At 41.5% G+C, this 18,679-nt stretch overlaps 2 protein-coding genes across 3 annotated transcripts in view; both read right to left on the bottom strand.

The window, feature by feature from the left end:
- The window catches only part of LOC309384264 (uncharacterized protein), a 65,096-nt gene extending 55,109 nt beyond the window's left edge, over positions 1-9,987 (bottom strand). The window contains exons 1-2 of one of the 2 annotated variants that reach the window (XM_081937542.1): positions 9,894-9,987; positions 7,349-7,511 (exon numbers count right to left, since the gene is read on the bottom strand). Coding sequence is in view for 1 of the 2 variants with exons in the window: in XM_081937541.1 (XP_081793667.1) it covers positions 5,144-6,763 (1,620 nt within the window). In the remaining variant the exon portion in view is untranslated. Of the gene's footprint in view, positions 1-4,594; positions 7,512-9,893 lie in introns of those variants that run through there. The other variant, XM_081937541.1, reaches the window with a different exon arrangement.
- Positions 1-18,679, bottom strand: part of LOC309384288 (uncharacterized protein) — a 36,745-nt gene that overhangs the window by 5,155 nt on the left and 12,911 nt on the right. The window contains exon 2 of the mRNA XM_081937608.1: positions 13,927-16,288. Coding sequence (XP_081793734.1) covers positions 14,363-15,562 — 1,200 coding nt within the window. The 5' untranslated portion in view covers positions 15,563-16,288 and the 3' untranslated portion in view covers positions 13,927-14,362. The remainder of the gene's footprint in view (positions 1-13,926; positions 16,289-18,679) is intronic.

Here is an 18,679-nt window from a genome sequence, read left to right as displayed (position 1 = left end):
TCTCTTAGTTTTAATGCACCAAATAAAGGGCTACGTATACTGGTAGGAAGACCCACATATGGGTGTAACCAGTTAATTGAACCTAAAAGCTGTTGTAATTTAACATATGACAATGTATCCTCTATTTTTAATTGAGGAATTTGTGGGTGTGAATAAGTCTGTAATAGCTTATGACCTAAATAAAGAAAAGGTTCTTTAACTTGTACCTTTTCTGGTGCTATTTGCAATCCATAAACTGCAAGATCTTGAGTCAATTCAGGTAACCAATTTAAAGGAATCTTTGGTGCCGATACTAAAATATCATCCATGTAATGATAAACTACAGCCTGAGGATATCTTTTCCTAAAAGGTTCTAAAGCTCTAGATACAAAGTGCTGACATAATGTTGGACTATTCAGCATACCTTGAGGTAAAACTGTCCATTGATATCTTTCCGTTGGCTTTTCTGAATTTATAACTTGGACAGTAAAGGCAAAAAGAGGTTTATCCTTTTTGCATAATGGAATTGTGAAAAAAACAATCCTTTAGGTCAATCACCATAACTTGATACTCTCTTGGTATCATATTTGAATTTGGTGTACCACATTGAAGTGGCCCCTTTGGTGTTAATATGGCATTTATAGTACGGAGGTCATGAAGAAGTCTCCATTTGCCAGATTTCTTTTTTATTACGAAAACTGGTGTGTTAAACGGATTGGTGGTAGGTTCAATGTGTTTTGCAGCTAATTGTTCTTTTACTAATTCTTGTAATACTGTAAGTTTCTCTTGTGTCAAAGGCCATTGTTCAATCCATACAGGTGTAGTAGATCGCCATTTCAAAGGAAGAGCAGTAGGGAGAGCCATATTACCACTTAGTCATGAATAATTAATTCTGCTTGAAACTGTTGCATCAGATCTCTTCCCCATAAATTTATATGAATGGGAAGGATCACTGGTTTTAACTGAGCAGTACGTTTGCCATCCAGGGCTGTTACCGTAAGCCAGTTTTTGCTTCGTCGAGCTGCTTGAGGTCCTCCTACTCCCCACAAGGAGGGTGATTCTGTAGTGGGCCAATCGTTGGGCCAATTGTCAGCAGTTATGACAGAGATGTCTGCACCAGAATCAAGGACTCCTTCAAATGATCTGCCATTTAACAAATATGCACGTTTTGGTTTTTCATTCCGAATTGATTGAGTTACAGCTAAAATACTAGGGTGTATAGAATGAAGAGGGTTGGTAGACCCAAAGCCTCCACTCCCTCTAACCCTTTGTTGACCACCCGCTGGTAATACATATGGAATAATTACTAATTGTGCCCAAGAATCCTCCTTATTTAAAGTCATGGGCATATATGTTTCAAATTGGATCATTATGACTCCTTCATAATCAGAATCTACAACCCCGGGATTACAAAAATCCCCTTTTTACCAGCGGAGGAGTGAGGAAGCACCAGCCCTACGGTGTTAGCAGGCAAGGGACCTTTCAATTGGGATTGCATTAAGATAACAACTCCTGGGAGAGATATATATTTGTCTTCCTGATTAATTAAATCAATTCCTGCACTGCCACTTGTGGCTCCTTAGTAATTATTAACTGTAGAGGCGGCAATTTGGCCGGGGCTTGCCGTGAGCCCGAAATCTAGTTTCCCTGATTATTGTTTTGGCCTCTACATTGGTTTGCCCAGTGATATCCTTTTTTGCATTTGGGACAAACGTTTTTTGGTCTGGCTCCTTGGCCCCCACCTGGTCCATTACCTTTATAAGCTACTCCACCTGGAGCTCCTCATTGCTGTTTAAAATGTCCAGGTTTTTTGCAATTAAAACAATTTCCTTTGGGCTTGCCAAAGTGCCCTTTTTGTACTGCAGCTACTAATGCATCCATTTGAAATGCATTTGTGCCTATGTCTGAACATGCCTTCAGTATGTCCGCTAAAGTATATTCTCCTTTATTTATAATAGACATCAAAGCTTTACGACAATCTGCATGAGCATGTTCATAAGCTAGTCGTTTCATCAATTCCCCGCTAGCTTCCTCATTATTTATTTGCCATTGGATAGCTTCTTGTAATTTATCAATAAAATCAGAATAAGCCTCTCCTGCACCCTGACGTATGGATGAAAACGATTTACTAGGTTTTCCTGACACTGGCACTCTCTGAAAGGCCTTTATGACACATCGTCCTACAACAGGGTAGGCTTGTGGAAGAGTTCCTGCAACAAGTTCCTGTTGTTACATACTAGAAAAATTTCCAACTCCATATATTTGATCTGGTATGAACTGCCCTCCTGAATTGTTCCCTGCATGTATTACTTCTCTTTGGTATTCTGAATCCCAAACTACATATTGTGCAGGTGTAAGAAGCATTCTAAACAAATCTTTCCAGTCTTGTGGGATCAACTGATAACCATTAGAAATACCTTCCAGCATGCCTGCCGTATAGGTAGAACATAATCCCATTTCAGTGATACTTTTCCGCAATTCTTTTTGTACTTGGTATGGTAACAGATTCCACTGATATTCGACCCGTCCTTGTGGGTCAACTGTTTGTACCACTGGGAAGGCTTGAAGCCCTTCTGCAAGTTCTTGTCCTGTGAGGTTTCCTTTCCTTTGTTCTTCTTGAAATCCTGCTCGGACCGCACCCATTGATCCTTGTGAAGAACCACTTAATATGGGAGCGGTCGGGGAACCAACTTCCCCCGGCTTCAACGTAGTTGGTGCTGGCAAAGCTAGTTGCATATATGGAGGGGGAGCAAATCCCTCCTCTGGGATTAAAGAGAGCGGTGGGGACGGTGCCTTGAGTTTATGAGTCCTCACCTTCTCTATTATATCCCTACATTTTTGCCATAACAATAAATGTTGAATAGGAGCTCGCAGTTCGGTATGTAATTCTATTCCAATTCTTATCCAGTCCCCTAATTCCCAAGTTCCTCCCTCGGGGTACCAAGGATATTGACAACCTATTTCACCTACTAAGTGCTCTAAATCATGTAAACTAACTCCTGTCACCCCATTATATTTAAGAAATTTCTGTAGCTCTTTAGCATGAACCTTCTGCGGAGCTGACAGCCCCCCCCCCCCATACTCACGAAATATTGGGAGCGAAGTTCGCTGTGGTTCTCCTGGGCTCGTCCGGCTGAATGAGTATGAGGGAATCACGTCGGGGTCACCAGATGTTGGTAACGTAGAAAAGCAGATGCAGACAGGAGTAAGGAAGTGATGGGAAGGCCACCACAGCATTGTTCGGGGCTCCCTTTTATTGTAAAAGCTCTGAATAACTTGTACTGTTGGCAGAAGCTGATTGGATTACAAAGGCATGGTATCCTTGTGATATGCTCGTGGACAGCTCATGCTATAGATCAGCTAGTTAATCTTCTGCTGCATGCAATGTGTCTACGTGTAATAATAAACGTGGCGATCCTGTCATCAAAGCTGCTTTGTACTGAGCGACTGAGGGAAACAGAGACGTTTGAACCATTAAGGCGTTTATTGACAACCACAATAACAGCTTAGAACAACTCTCCTTCCATCTGACAGCTATTTATAGCATAGCTGTCAGATGGTTAAGCAATCTGATGGCTGCAATTCTCCTGCTGGCCGGCACGCGTGTCGGAACCAATAGGAATGGTTCCTTCTTTGATTGATGCCCCGGGATCGCGGTTCACCAGGTTCAAATTCTGACTGAAACTTTTCCCATGCTGTGGATATTAAATACAATACAATACCAGAGTTGAAAGGGACCTTGCAAGTCTTCTAGTCCAACCCCCTGCCTAGGCAGGAAACCCTATACCGTTTCAGACAAATGGTTATCCAATATCTTCTTAAAGACTTCCAGTGTTGAGGCATTCACAACTTCTGGAGGCAAGCTGTTCCACTGATCAATTGTTCTAACTGTCAGAAAGTTTCTCCTCAGTTCCAAGTTGCTTCTCTCCTTGATTAGTTTCCACCCATTACTTCTTGTTCTACCCTCAGGTGTTTTGTACACCGCCCCGAGTCCCTTCTGGGAGAGGGGGCGGTCTGTACACCGCCCCGAGTCCCTTCTGGGAGAGGGGGCGGTCTAGAAGCGCAAATAAATTGAAATTGAAATTGAAATTGGAGAATAGTTTGACTCCCTCTGTGGCAACCTCTGAGATATTGGAACATTGCTATCAGGTCTCCCCTAGTCCTTCTTTTCATTAAACTAGCCATACCCAGTTCCTGCAACCATTCTTCATGTTTTAGTCTCCAGTCCCCTAATCATCTTTGTTGCTCTTCTTTGCACTTTCTAGAGTCTCCACATCTTTTCTATATCATGGCGACCAAAACTGAATGCAGTATTCCAAATGTGGCCTTACCAAGGCATTATAAAGTGGTATTAACACTTCACGTGATCTTGATTCTATCTATGCAGCCTAGAACTGTGTTGGCTTTTTTGGCAGCTGCTACACACTCCTGGCTCATATTTAAATGATTGTCCACTAGGATTCCAAGATCCCTTTCACAGTTACTACTATTGAGCAAGGTAACACTTATAATGTACTTGTGCATTTCGTTTTTGTTGCCTAAATGTAGAACCTTACACTTTTCACCATTGAATTTTATTTTATTAGTGCCCAATGTTCAAGTTTGTCAAGATCCTTCTGTATCTTAAGCCTTTCTTCTGGAGTGTTTGCTATTCCTGCCAGCTTGGTGTCATCTGCAAATTTGATGAGTTCCCCATTTATTCCCTCATCCAAATCATTGATGAGCATGTTGAAGAGTACTGGGCCTAAAACAGAGCCTTGGGGTACTCCATTGCATACTTCCCTCCATGTAGATGCAGTTCCATGGAGGAATACACATTGAGTGCGATTGGTCAGCCAGTTACGAATCCATCTGGTGGTGATGCTGTTTAACCTACATTCTTCTACTTTATCTAGTAGTAGGTTATGGTCTACCTTATCAAATGCCTTACTGAAGTCCAAGTAAACTATTTCGATGGCATTCCATTGCTCCACTAATATTATCACACTAATTTTATTCATATGGTTTCACTCCTGCGTGAGTCCTCTGGGGTTTCACCAGGTCAGAACAGTAAGTGAAACTTTTCCCACAATCTGGACACTAGTATGGCTTCACTCCTGTAAAGGTCCTCTGGTGTATAAGTAGATCAAAATTCCAACTGAGAAGTTTTCCACAGTCTGCACATTCATATTGTTTCTCTCATGTAAGTCCTCTGGTGTTTCACCAGTTTGGACTTCTCATTGAATTTTTTCCCACAAACAGGACATTCAAAGTGTTTTTCTCCTGTGTGAATCCTCTGATGTTTCACCAGCCTGGAATTCTGATTGAAACCTTTCCCACAAATAGGACATTCATAGGGTTTCTCTCCTGTGTGAGTCCTCTGATGAATCACCAGGGAATAATTACGACTGAAACGTTTATCACAATCAGGACATTCAAAGGCTTTCTCTCCTGTGTGAGTCCTCTGGTGGCTAACCAAATTGGAATTCAGACTGAAACGTTTGCCACAATCAGGACATTCAAAGGGTTTCTCTCCTGTGTGAGTCTTCTGGTGTTGAAACAAAGCAGAATTGCAACGGAAACGTTTGCCACAATCAGAACATTCAAAGGGTTTCTCTCCTGTATGAGTCCTCTGGTGGTCCACCAAGCTTGAATTATGACTGAAACATATCCCACATTCAGGACATTCAAATGGTTTTTCTCCTGTGTGAGTCCTCTGATGAATCACCAGACTTGACTTATAAATAAAACCTTTCCCACAATCAGGACATTCAAATGGTTTTTCTCCTGTGTGAGTCCTTTGGTGTTGAACTAAAGTGGAATTTCGACTGAAATGTTTGCCACAATCAGAACATTCAAAGGGTTTCTCTCCGGTGTGAGTCCTCTGATGAGTCACCAGGCTTGAATTATGACTGAAACCTTTCCCACAATCAGGACATTCAAACGGTTTTTCTCCTGTGTGAGTCCTCTGGTGTTGAACTAAAGCGAACTTTTCACTGAAATGTTTGCCACAATCAGAACATTCAAAGGGTTTCTCTCCTGTGTGAGTCCTCTGGTGTTTAACCAAATGGGAATTCAAAATGAAACATTTGCCACAATCAGAACATTCAAAGGGTTTCTCTCCTGTGTGAGTCCTCTGGTGAATCACCAGGCTTGAATTATGACTGAAACATTTCCCACAGTCAGGACATTCAAAGGGTTTTTCTCCTGTGTGAGTCCTTTGGTGTTCCACCAGCCTGGAATTCTGATTGAAACCTTTCCCACAAAGGGGACATTCAAAGGGTTTCTCTCCTGTGTGAGTCCTCTGGTGTTTAACCAAATGGGAATTCTGACTGAAACGTTTCCCACAATCATGACATTCAAAGGGTTTCTCTCCTGTATGAGTCCTCTGATGAGTCACCAGGCTTGAATTATGACTGAAACTTTTCCCACAATCAGGACATTCAAATGGTTTTTCTCCTGTGTGAGTCCTCTGGTGTTCCAACAGGTTGGAATTCTGATTAAAACTTTTCCCACAATCAGAACATTCAAAGGGTTTCTCTCCTGTGTGAGTCCTCTGGTGTTGAACTAAAGCGAAATTTCGACTGAAATGTTTGCCACAATCAGAACATTCAAAGGGTTTTTCTCCTGTGTGAGTCCTCTGATGAATCACTAGGCTTGAATTATGACTGAAACCTATCCCACAATCAGGACATTCAAATGCTTTCTCTCCTGTGTGAGTCCTCTGGTGTATCACCAGTTGGGAATTTGTAATGAAACTTTTACCACAATCAGGACAGTTATATGATTTCTTTCCTGTGTGCATCCTGTAATATACGTACCATCAGGTTGCAATCACGACTGAAAGTTTTCCGAAAATCAGCACATTCAAAGGGTTTTCCCCTCGTGTGAGTCCTCTGATGTATCACCAAGTTGCCATGCTTGCAAAAGCGTTTATTGCATTGGGAGTAGTTATAGGGCTTCTCTCCTGTGTGAGTCCTTAAATGAACCACAAGGGAGCTGATCTAACTAAATCTTTTCCCACATTCAGGTAATTTGTATGCCTTTCCTCCAGAGGGGATCCTCTTATGCATAATATGTTATTTGCTATGTGTGCTTTTCGTACAATCCGCCCATCTAAGGAGCTTTTCTACCACTGAGGTAGAAGAGGGGAAAAATACATGTGATCTCTTGTTGCATGGAGCTTTGATTCAAGCTACAGTTTTCTTCCTCACAGGGCAAGGCCTGCATTACTGCGTAGAGACTTGCATTACTGTCTATCTTTTGTGGCTATCCAATTGTCTTTTTCCTCCCCTCTGACTTCTAGATATTTCCTTCTTTTTCTAATTGGGAAAAATAAATCTCCTTTGACCTTTTCATGTAATCTATTGTTGAATTCTGCATAATCTACTTTTTCCAGTTTGAAATCTCTTCTGGATTTTCTCCCCTTTGTCTCTCACCAGCTGGAGAAAGAGAAGAATTGTGTGCTTTCCTGAAGGCTCAATTCGCTTTCATTTTCAAAATTCTTGGTTATTCTCAGTTGTCCAGAGTGCTCTTATTGGTATCCTCTTCATCTGTAAGATTAAAATAAAAGTGTAAGTTTAAAATTGTTTCTTTATAAAATAAAAAAGTTTACATTACAAGTTAAAAGCAAGTATGCCACAATGCTGAAATAGCTTCTAATGTTAATTACAATTCAGTTGACACATTGGAGATTACTGAAATCCAAGTTCAAATATACATTCCATCATGAAATGCACTTTTTGAATTGGGTCCATCACAAATTCTTCATACTGCAATTATTGGATAGAATCTCTGTAATTCAGCTAAATGTTTTAATAAACATGCTATTTCTCTTTCACATTTTAAACGTTATATGTGAAACTCAATTTAAACTATGGCAGATAGACATCCCTAACATTATATTGCAAGGAAAAAAACCAAAAATTAAACATAAATTATTGCAAGGTGGTAAGGATAGAGATTTGAGTTGACCAGATTTGAAATTGTACTTTGATGCTTGTTGTTTTGTGGCAAAAAGAGTGAGTGACTCTCCAAAATAAGAGCTTCTTTGAGATTGACAGGCATGAATAAAGCATTTGATGGCAAAGCTCTTTATCGTATGATAAGGTTAAAGCAAATGTTGATTTTAGTCATCATTCCTTCCTCTTTGGTGTCTCCCCAGGAAGTTTTCTAAGAAAAGAAAAGGTGGCAAAACCAGACTGGTTGACTTATGGTTAAATAATATCGTTCAATTATCGTGCCCTTATCCGAAAATCTACAAGGTGTAATCAGAAGGATGTTTGCCATTGATTTATACATTTAAAGGAGTGGGAAATGACTAGACAAAAAGAGAAATGGATGCAATTTCGTGAAAAATGAAGTGGAAGTGAATGGTGGAACATATTATTACTAAGATTTATAAACTGCTATTGATCTTGGATCTTAATGGCTGCCACATTTATTGCCTGGGAAATTGGGAGGGGGGATTGTGAGATTGTTGAGATATATAGCCATAACAATTCTTTTCTCGGGGAGTCAAGGACGTTCAGCCTGCCCTTGGATAGGCGTGACTGGGGATGTCTCCACTTAGGACTGTGGAATGATTGCATCGTGTGATGGACATGTGCAGGGGATGGAACTCTGACTTTTTTGGAATGTGGAAAACCAGAAGCTTACAGATTCAGGTTTTCCCAGATGTGCCAGTATGACGTCTTCAATAGACTGGAACTTTGAGGAATTGCCTGCCTTGGAGTCTTCATCGGTTGAAGGTTTTACTTGGAACCCTGACATTGAACTTGCAGAATGAGTATGTAAAGCATTGTATGGTTCAGTGTAATATAATGTTGAACAATGGAAGGATATAAAAGAATTACAGATGGGACCTTGGAGGTCTTCTAGTCCAACTCCCTGCTCAGGCAGGGAGTTCTATACCAAATATGTATATACGTGGAAAATCCATGTGTTCTCTGCCTGAAAGCTGTCCCAAAACCCAAAATAGTTGCAGTCAAACCTTCTGTGCTAATATTAGACATTTGGGGCTTTAAATGATAAAATGATGCTGTAAGACTCTGCAAGATTTGAAGGACAAGTTTTGCTTGTGGAAGCTCCAGGCTCCAGAGGCTTTCTAGAAATCTGTTGTGGGCAAAAACGCCCCACCCCTGCTTTATTTTTGGCAGTTTTTCACCCTCTGGAAATTTCCCTGTAGCTGACAGGGCAATGTCTCACGTGCCCTAACAAATGGCTCTGCATGCAACCTGTGACCCCGGGTGCCATAGGTTTGTCATCACGGTCCCAGACTAACTCACTGCTAGGTCAGGAGAGCCCATACCATTCTGGATAAATGGCTGTCCAGTTGCTTCTTAAAGGTTCCTGAGGAACCTGACAACTCTGTCATGCAAAAGATAATTAGAGGGTCAGCTATACTGGATTTAATACTTATGAACAGGAAGGTTCGCTTGAAGAGAAGACACAAAAGAGCAACAAATATGACCCGGGGCTTGAGGTGGAAACGTATGTAGAACAGTTGTAGGAATTGGGTATGTTCAGTCTTGGTGAAAAGAAGGACTAGAGGTGACATGTTCCAATACTTGAAGTGCTGCCAGAAGAAGAGAAGATTAACTTCTCAAAGCCCCAGAAGGCAAGACAAGGAGCAATGGATGGAAACCAACGAAAGAGAGAAGCATCCTAGAAATAAGAAATCTGACAGCGACCAATGGAACGGCTTCCCTTTCCAAGTTGTGGGAGCTTCTCCCTGAAGGCTTGGAAGAAGATAATGGAGAGCCATTTGGTCTAAGTTCTCAGGCTTGAGCAGGGGGTTGGACTGCATGATCGCCAAGGTCACATCCAACTGCCTTTGTCTTTCTTCCAGTTGCTTCTCTGCTTCTACGCTGCAGAGGAAGTCAAGCAGCCTTTCTTGCTCCCAGCCTCTCTCCTCCAACTTGCCCTCAACTCACCCACCAGCTGCTGCTGCTTCGACTCTTGCAGGAGCCCAGAAGCTACTCGGCTTCTCTTTTTTCCGTCAGAGATCCGGTAGATCCTGCACTTCTCTCCCCTCCTTTCTAGCAATGCAGCACTTCATGGTTTTAACTCCTTAAAGCTCAACCCCAGGTTCCTCCACGGCTTTCTAGGCGTCAATGTTGCCCATCTGACCGCCATCTCCCGGTAGGAGGAGGTAAAATAGGCTCGTGACTATTCAGGCGTTTGCAAGAGGTTTGCACTGATTACATGCCATCAAGTCATTTTCCCTCCTACCAACCGACCTTTGCAACCGATGCAAGTGAAATAGTGAAAGGTGACACTTGTGAAGATTAGCTACAGGCTGAGCCCTAAACGTTCATGAAGTTCTTACAGCATAAGAGTTGGAAGGGACCAATTCTCCAAGCAGGGACCCCAATGCTATTCCGAAGAAATGGCTCTGCAGTCTCCTCTTAGAAAGCTCCTCTGATGGAGCAGCTGCAACTTCTGGAGACAAAGCATTTCCACTGATCAATTGTTCTCACTGACAGGAAGTTTCTCCTTAACTCCAGGTTGGATCCCTTTCTGATGTGTCTCCCTCTGCTCCTTCTTGTCCTGCTCTCGGGTGCTTTGAAGAATAGGCTCCCACCCCCCACCCCCTTTCCTTTCTGTGTCAGCCCAGCTCAATTACGGTTACATGTCAAGGATTACCTGTAGTATCTTTTTATCTTCATTCTTGCAGAGCCTAAAGAATTGCTCTGAGAATCCTTCCCAATTTCCAGAGGAGGTAGATTTTCCCCTTGATTATTCCGAGGCAGACACCTTGGGCAAAACCCTTGGAGGGGGCTACTTTGTAAAAAGCTGATCTAGAGATTCCTGATCTTTTTAAGAGTGAATCTCGGTGGAGATTTTAAAAAGACAACTGCTCTACATCCTGTTAGAAGGAAAATCCAGGCCTAGTTCCAAGCTGGGAATGAAATGGAGGCTGCTTAAGAAAGGGGGTCCGTTTATTGATGAGCAGAACCAGACTGTGGTTCCAGGGCAGCTGATGGACTGGTTGAATGGGAGGATGGATCTTTATAGGTTTCTGTGATGCTGCTGGGGTTGTGCAATGTAGTGAGAGCTTTGTGTCTTTTGCTATTCTAATGGTGGTGGGTTAATCCTATTATGTCCTGTTCTTAGATGTGACAAAGGTGCTTTTTTAGAAGGCAATTATACTTTCCTCTTTGTTTTTTCTTTTGAAGATTTTTCCCCTCTCATCCAAGAAACTTCTTCAGTTCTGAAAGGATAGTGGGGAATGGAATCCTGGTCACAGGGAAAGAACAATATGCAGCAGGGCTTAGAAAATGGGGTGTAAAGGGCTTGATTGTCTGTATAGGGCAGAAGATATTTTTTAAAAGAAATATTTGTAAAAAAAACCAAAAAGGAAAAATAGAATATTCCACCAAAGAACAAGGCTGATTGGACACCATGTTAACCTTTTTAGAACGGTATTCGGCACTGCCATTTTAATGAAGATTTAATAAGATAAGATTTTCGATAGTGGCCATTTCATCTATTGGCTCTGTTTCGATCCACGAGGAGCTTGACTTCCATAATGTGTTGGATCCGGTTCAGAACTGGGAGAATCATCAGGGAAGTCAGACAGATTCTCTGTAATGTTATGAGTTTCAAAAGCTACAACGCCACTGGCACAATCAATGGCTGCTTTAGGGGTTGTAAAGTTACAAGGGAAACCTACCTTAGTTGTCCAGTTTGAAACCTCCTAATTTTTGATCTCCCAGACTGGCAATGGTGGAGAAGACCATCCCTGAATCTGAGAAGAATGCCAATCCAAACAGATCCAGTTTAGCCATTCTAATTTTTTAACACTGCATAAAGAAATGTCATTCTTTCATAGAGTTTAGGACTGAGGTAAATAGCAATGCAACAAATTAAGAGGGAGATTAAGCGTAATTACATCACACATCAGAGGCACAGAGTGGCTGGATTGAGGTACCATTGAATCTGAAAATTTAAATTTATTATGAGGGAAATGAAGCTGAAGAAGACAGATTGGTTATAGAGGTGCAGAATGCCAGAGAGACCGATTACAGGTACATTAACAATTGTAGAGTATTAGAAAGCCACTGTATGTGTGGAGACCTCGCCACTGAAGAATTGAGAAAAGGTTTTTGTGATACAATTTTTAAAGTTTATTATTAAACTTGTTCACTGCACATCAGGCAGTTAGAGGCCATTCTGAGTGCCTTGCTTTACCCTAACGATCATAGCAACACTGATGCTACCCATTTTTTTCCTTGCCAAAAGCTATTGATTGTTCTTACATTACACAAACAATTATTAAAAATAAAAGATTTTCATCCATTCAATTTTTCCCCCACATCGCCACCACCAAGGGGATACAATAGATATGTCAGCATGCTGCTATCACCCAGCACCCATCAAAGGGAAAAAGCAGACACTTCCAAGAAAACGAGATCATAGCAGGAGTTGCTAATAAATGTGGAGATCCTGTCATCAAAGCTGCTTCGTACTGAGCAACTGAGGGAAATAGAGACGTTTGAACCATTAAGGCATTTATTGACAACCACAATAACAGCTTAGAACAACTCTCCTTCCATCTGACAGCTATTTATAACATAGCTGTCAGATGGTTAAGCAATCTGATGGATGCAATTCTCCTGCCGGCCGGCACGCGTGTTGGAACCAATAGGAACGGTTCCTTCTTTGATTGACGCCCCACGGTTGTAACCACGAGGACTTAACAAAACCCACAATCCCTTTTCTATTCAACTCAATATTCCTACAGTTCTTCTCCATCAGGTTCACCTGCAAGGCAGAATAGCCTTTTCATTTGAAACTTTACATTGCTTTTTTCATTGGGCCTTGGGCTTATTCTCTACACCTCATCCATCAAATACTTACCTTTTGGAGACCTCTGGGAGGCCGCTGTCATTTTCAGTGCACCCACAATCCCTTAATACAGTTTGCACAGTGTTAAGGTAGTGAAATAGATCAGTTTCTACCTCTCCTGTATGACAATGACTCAGAAGCAGCCGCCATTTTGGCCCAAAGGCAGATGCGACAAAATGGGAGCTGTTTCCACAAGTCCATCACATGGCCAAGGGTTTAATTCTGGGCACAACGAAAATAACGGCTGCTTCTAGGACAGAGCCATGTGGCCCTGGGATGCATATCCTGGCCTTCTTCACCAACTTGAGGTTCGGAGACCTTCAAAGGGTATGGAGGAGGCGGCTGTAAGGCTTGGTGGGGTGGGAGTCAGGCCTAAGGACTGTGGGGACACAGTGGGAGAGGGGAAAAGTCTGTGGGGACTCTGTGGAGGAAAGAAATTCCTATCTGGACCATGTGGGATGTCAGGGGAAGATTTCACCCTGAACTAATGAGGCTTAGACCGACGGCTTTTCCAAACAGGCATATCTTCAAGAAGCGAAAATTAAAATAAAACCCGAGAACATGTTCTAATGAAAACAAACTTTTAATATGAAAATAAAATGAAAATAGAAATAAAACAAATCTATCTAATGGTTACATTTTGGCAAGAACAAATGTTGTCCGCCTTCTTGAAGATGAACAAAGATCAAAAAGGGGAGAAGTCTCTGGAATGTGTGATGTATATAAACATGTTAAGCATGCACAATAAATCATTGCTGATAAAAACTTATGACCTGCGCAGTAAGTCTTTCAGCTCGGCTAGCAAACAATTTAACGCAGTGACATGGGAGAGGGCAAAGCTTGGAGGGATCCTGTGTAGAGGAAAAGGCTTGATAACCCAAAAAAACCCATCACATAGTACATCTTTTATCAAATTTATATTTTCCATTTTCTCTCTCCAATCACAGGTCTACATCTGAGATAGATGTAGTAAAATGAAACAGGGAAGAACTTAAATAGTCAATTTCTCACCCATACTTCCAATGAGAGATCAAAAATGAAATTTAAGCCTTCTCTCTAAACTCATCAACTTTTGCCTAATGTGGATTAACTTGACTTTCTCTCCTGTGTGTAAACCTACATTACTGATAGGTCATTTGTATGGGTTCTCTCATTTATGCATCCTCTGGTGTCTCACAAGGTTAAAACGGTGACTTTTCAAACAATCCAGACATTCAAAGGGTTTCTCTCCTGTGTTAGTTCTGTAGTATATCAACAAGTGTGAATTCTGACGAAAACTCTTCCCACAATCTGGACATTAAAAGAGTTTCTCTCCTGTGTGGGTTCTTTCATGGTTCACAAGGTAGAAATTCTGACTGAAACGTTTCCCACACTGTGGATATTCAAAGTTTCACTCCTGAGTGAGTCCTCTGGTGTTTCACAAGTTCAGAGCAGTAAGTGAAGCTTTTCCCACAATCTGGGAAGTAGTATGGCTTCACTCCTATATAGGTCCTCCAGTGTATAAGTAGACCAGAATTCCGACGGAAACTTTTCCCACAATCTGGATGGACATTCATATTGTTTCTCTCATATGAGTCCTCTGGTGTTTCACCAGTTTGGCCTTCTCACTGAATTTTCCCCCACAAACAGGACATTCAAAGGGTTTCTCACCTGTGTGAGTCCTCTGGTGGTTCACCAAGCTGGAATTATGACTGAAACCTTTCCAACAACTGGGACATTTAAAGGGTTTATCTCCTGTGTGAGTCCTCTGGTGTTCTAACAGGTAGGAATACTGACTGAAACTTTTTCCACAAACAGGACATTCAAAGGGTTTTTCTCCTGTGTGAGTCCTCTGGTGGTTCACCAGGTCATAATTCTGACTGAAACGTTTTCCACAATCTGGACATTCAAAGGGTTTCTCCCCTGTGTGAGTCCTCTGGTGTTTCACCAGGGTGCAATTCTGACTGAATAGTTTCTCACAAACAGGACATTCAAAGGGTTTCTCTCCTGTGTGAGTCCTCTGGTGTATCATAAGGCTGGAATTCTGACTGAAACGTTTCCCACAATAAGGACATTCATATGGTTTCTCTCCTGTGTGAGTCCTCTGGTGGTTCACCAGGCAATAATTCTGACTGAAACGTTTCCCACAATCAGGACATTCAAAGGGTTTTTCTCCTGTGTGAATCCTCTGGTGTTCCACCAGCCTGGAATTCTGATTGAAACCTTTCCCACAAAGGGGACATTTATAGGGTTTCTTTCCTGTGTGAGTTCTCTGATGAATCACCAAGTCATAATTCCGACTGAAATGTTTCCCACAATCAGGACATTCAAAGGCTTTCTCTCCTGTGTGAGTCCTCTGGTGGCTAATCAAATTGCAATTCTTACTGAAACATTTCCCGCAGATAGGACATTCAAAGGGTTTCTCTCCCGTGTGAGTCCTCTGATGAATCACCAGGCTTGACTTATAAATGAAACCTTTCCCACAATCAGGACATTCAAATGTTTTTTCTCCTTGCTGAGCCCTCTGGTGTTGAACTAAAGCGGAATTGCAACGGAAACGTTTGCCACAATCAGAACATTCAAAGGGTTTCTCTCCTGTGTGAGTCCTCTGATGAATCACCAGGCTTGAATTATGACTGAAACCTTTCCCACAATCAGGACATTCAAATGCTTTCACTCCTGTGTGAGTCCTCTGGTGTATCACCAGCTGGGAATTTGTAATGAAACTTTTACCACAATCAGCACAGTTATATGATTTCTTTCCTGTGTGCATCCTGTAATATACGTACCATCAGGTTGCAATTCTGACTGAATTTTTTCCAACAATCAGCACATTCAAATGGTTTTCCCCTCATGTGAGTCTTCTGATATATCACCAAGTTGCCATTCTTGCAAAAGTGTTTAGTGCGTTGTGAGTAGTTATAGAGCTTCTCTCCTGTGTGGGTCCTTCAATGAACCACAGGGGGGTTGATCTAACTAAATATTTTCCCACATTCAGGTAATTTGTATGACTTTCCTCCAGAGTGGATACTCTTATGCATAATATGTTATTTGTCATGTGTGCTTTTCCTACAATCGTCCATCTATGGAGCTTTTCTAATACTGAGGTTCTTGAAGAGATCAAAAATAAGTGTGATCTCTTGTTGCATGGAGCTTTGATTCAGGCTACTGTTTTCTTCCTCACAGAGACTTGCATTACTGTCTACCTTTTGTGGCTATCCAATTGTCTTTTTCCTCCCCTCTGACTTCTAGATATTTGCCTCTTTTTCTAATTGGAAAAAATAAATCTCCTTTGACCTTTTCATGTACTCTGTTGTTCAGTTCTGCATAATCTACTTTTTCCAATTTGAAATCTCTTCTGGATTTCCTCCCCTTTGTCTCTCACCAGCTGGGGAAAGAGAGGAAATGTGTGCTTTTCTGAAGGCTCAATTCACTTTCATTTTCAAATTCTTGGTTATTCTCTGTTGTCCCAGAGTGCTCATATTGGTATCCTCTTCATCTGTAAGATTTAAATAAAAGTGTAAGTTTAAAATTGTTTCTTTATACAATGGTTGCAGAAGATGTGAAAAAGTATACATTACAAGTAAAAAAGCAAACATGCCATAATGCTGAAATAACTTCTAATGTTAATTATGATTCTTTTGAAACATTGCAGATTACTGAGATCCAAGTTCTAATATGCAATCATGAAATAGAGTTGTTGACAAATTCTTCAAACTTCAATTATTGGGTAGAATCTCTGTAATTCAGCTAAATGTTTTAATAAACATGCTATTTCTCTTTCACACTTTAAATGTTACATGTGAAACTCAATTTAAACTATGGCAGATAGACATCCCTAACATTATATTGCAAAGAAAAAAACCCAAAATTAAACATAAATTATTGCAAAGTGGTAAGGATAGAGATTTGAGTTGACCAGATTTGAAATTGTACTTTGATGCTTGTTGTTTTGTGGCAAAAAGAGTGAGTGACTCTCTAAAATAAGAGCTTCTTTGAGATTGACAGGCATGAATAAAGGTTTTGATGGCAAAGCTCTTTATCGTATGATAAGGTTAAAGCAAATGTTTATTTTTAGTCATCATTCCTTGCTCTTTGGTGTCTCCCCAGGAAGTTTTTTAAGAAAAGAAAAGGTGGCAAAACCAGACTGGTTGACTTATGGTTAAATAATGTTGTTCAATTATCGTAACCCTATCCGAAAATCAACAAATTGTACTCAGAAGGATGTTTGCCATTGATTTATACATTTAAAGGGGTGGAAAATGACTAGACAAAAAGAGTTATGGATACAATATCATGAAAGATATTATTACTAAGGTTTATAAACTGCTATTGAAATTGAATGTCAGCCCTGGGACCCATCTTGGATCTTAAGGGCTGCCACATTTATTGCCTGGGAAATTGGGAGGGGGGATTGTGAGCTGGTTGACATATATAGCCATAAAAATTCTTTTCTCTGGGAGTCAAGGACTTTCAGCCTGCAGCTGGATAGGCGTGACTGGGGATGTCTCCACTTGGGACAGTGGAGTGATTGGATCATGTGATGGACACGTGGGTGACTTTTTTTGAATGTGGAAAACCGGAAGCTTTCAGATTCAGGTTTTCCCAGATGTGCCAATATGACATCTTCAATAGATTGGAACTTTGAGGAATTGCCTGCCTTGGAGTCTTCATTGGTTGAAGGTTTTACTTGGAACCCTGACATTGAACTTGCAGAATGAGTATGTAAAGCATTGTACTATTCAGTGGGCAAAGAACTTTGGATGTAATATAATGCTTGAACAATGGAAAGATATAAAAGAATTACAGATGGAAGGGACCTTGGAGGTCTTCTAGTCCAACCCCCTGCTCAGGCAGGGAGCTCTATACCAAATATGTATATACGTGGAAAATCCATGTGTTTTCTGGCTGAAAGTCAAATCTTCTGTGCTAATTTTAGTCATGTGGGGCTTTAACTGATAAAATGATGCCTAAAGACTCTGCAAGATTTGAAGCACAGTTTTGCTTGTGGAAGCCCCAGGCTCCAGAGGCTTTCTAGAAACTTGTTCTGGGCGAAAACGCCCCCCCCCCCCAAAGCTTTAGTTTTTCACCCTCTGGAAATTTCCCTGTAGCACGACCGCCACCCTCCCCCTTGTTTTTGCCGTGTGATGCACCCATTTTTTGCCCTCCCCAGGCTCCAGAGGCTTTCTAGGAACCTGGGGAGAGTGAAAACGGCCTCCCCTCCCTCTAGAGGCTTTATTTTCGGTGGTTTTTTCACCCCCTGGAGATTTCCCTGCCCCCTCCCAAGTTTGAAGTCAGCTGACAGGACAGCGCCTCACGTGCCCTAACAAATGGCTCTGCATGCCACCTCTGACCCGGGTGCCATAGGTTCACCATCATGGCCCTAGACTAATTCACTGCTAGGTCAGGAGAGCCCATACCATTCGGGATAAATGGCTGTCCAGTTGCTTCTTAAAAGTTCCTGAGGAACTGACAACTATACTGGATTTAACACTTATGAACAGGAAGGTTCGCTTGAAGAGAAGACATGAAACAGCCACAAACATGACCCGGGGCTTGAAGTGGAAACGTATGAAGAAGAGTTGTAGGAATTGGGTATGTTCAGTCTTGGTGAAAAGAAGGCCTAGAGGTGACATGTTCCAATACTTGAAGTGCTGCCAGAAGAAGAGAAGATTAACTTCTCCAAAGCCCCAGAAGGCAAGACAAGAAGCAATGGATGGAAACAATGAAGGAGGAAGCATCCTAGAAACAAGAAGACATCTCCTGACAGCGACCAGTGGAACGGCTTGCCTTCCAAAATTGTGGGTGCTCCTCCCTGAAGGCTTGGAAGAAGATAATGGAGAGCCATTTGTCTGAAATGATCTAAGTTGTCACGCTTGAGCAGGGGGTT

The sequence above is a fragment of the Natrix helvetica genome, assembly GCF_964273705.1.
Source record: "Natrix helvetica genome assembly, chromosome: 1".
Classification (NCBI taxonomy): Eukaryota; Metazoa; Chordata; class Lepidosauria; order Squamata; family Natricidae; genus Natrix; species Natrix helvetica.
The sequence above is the reverse complement of the archived record's forward strand: the minus strand, read 5'-3'. Positions and strand labels throughout refer to the sequence as shown.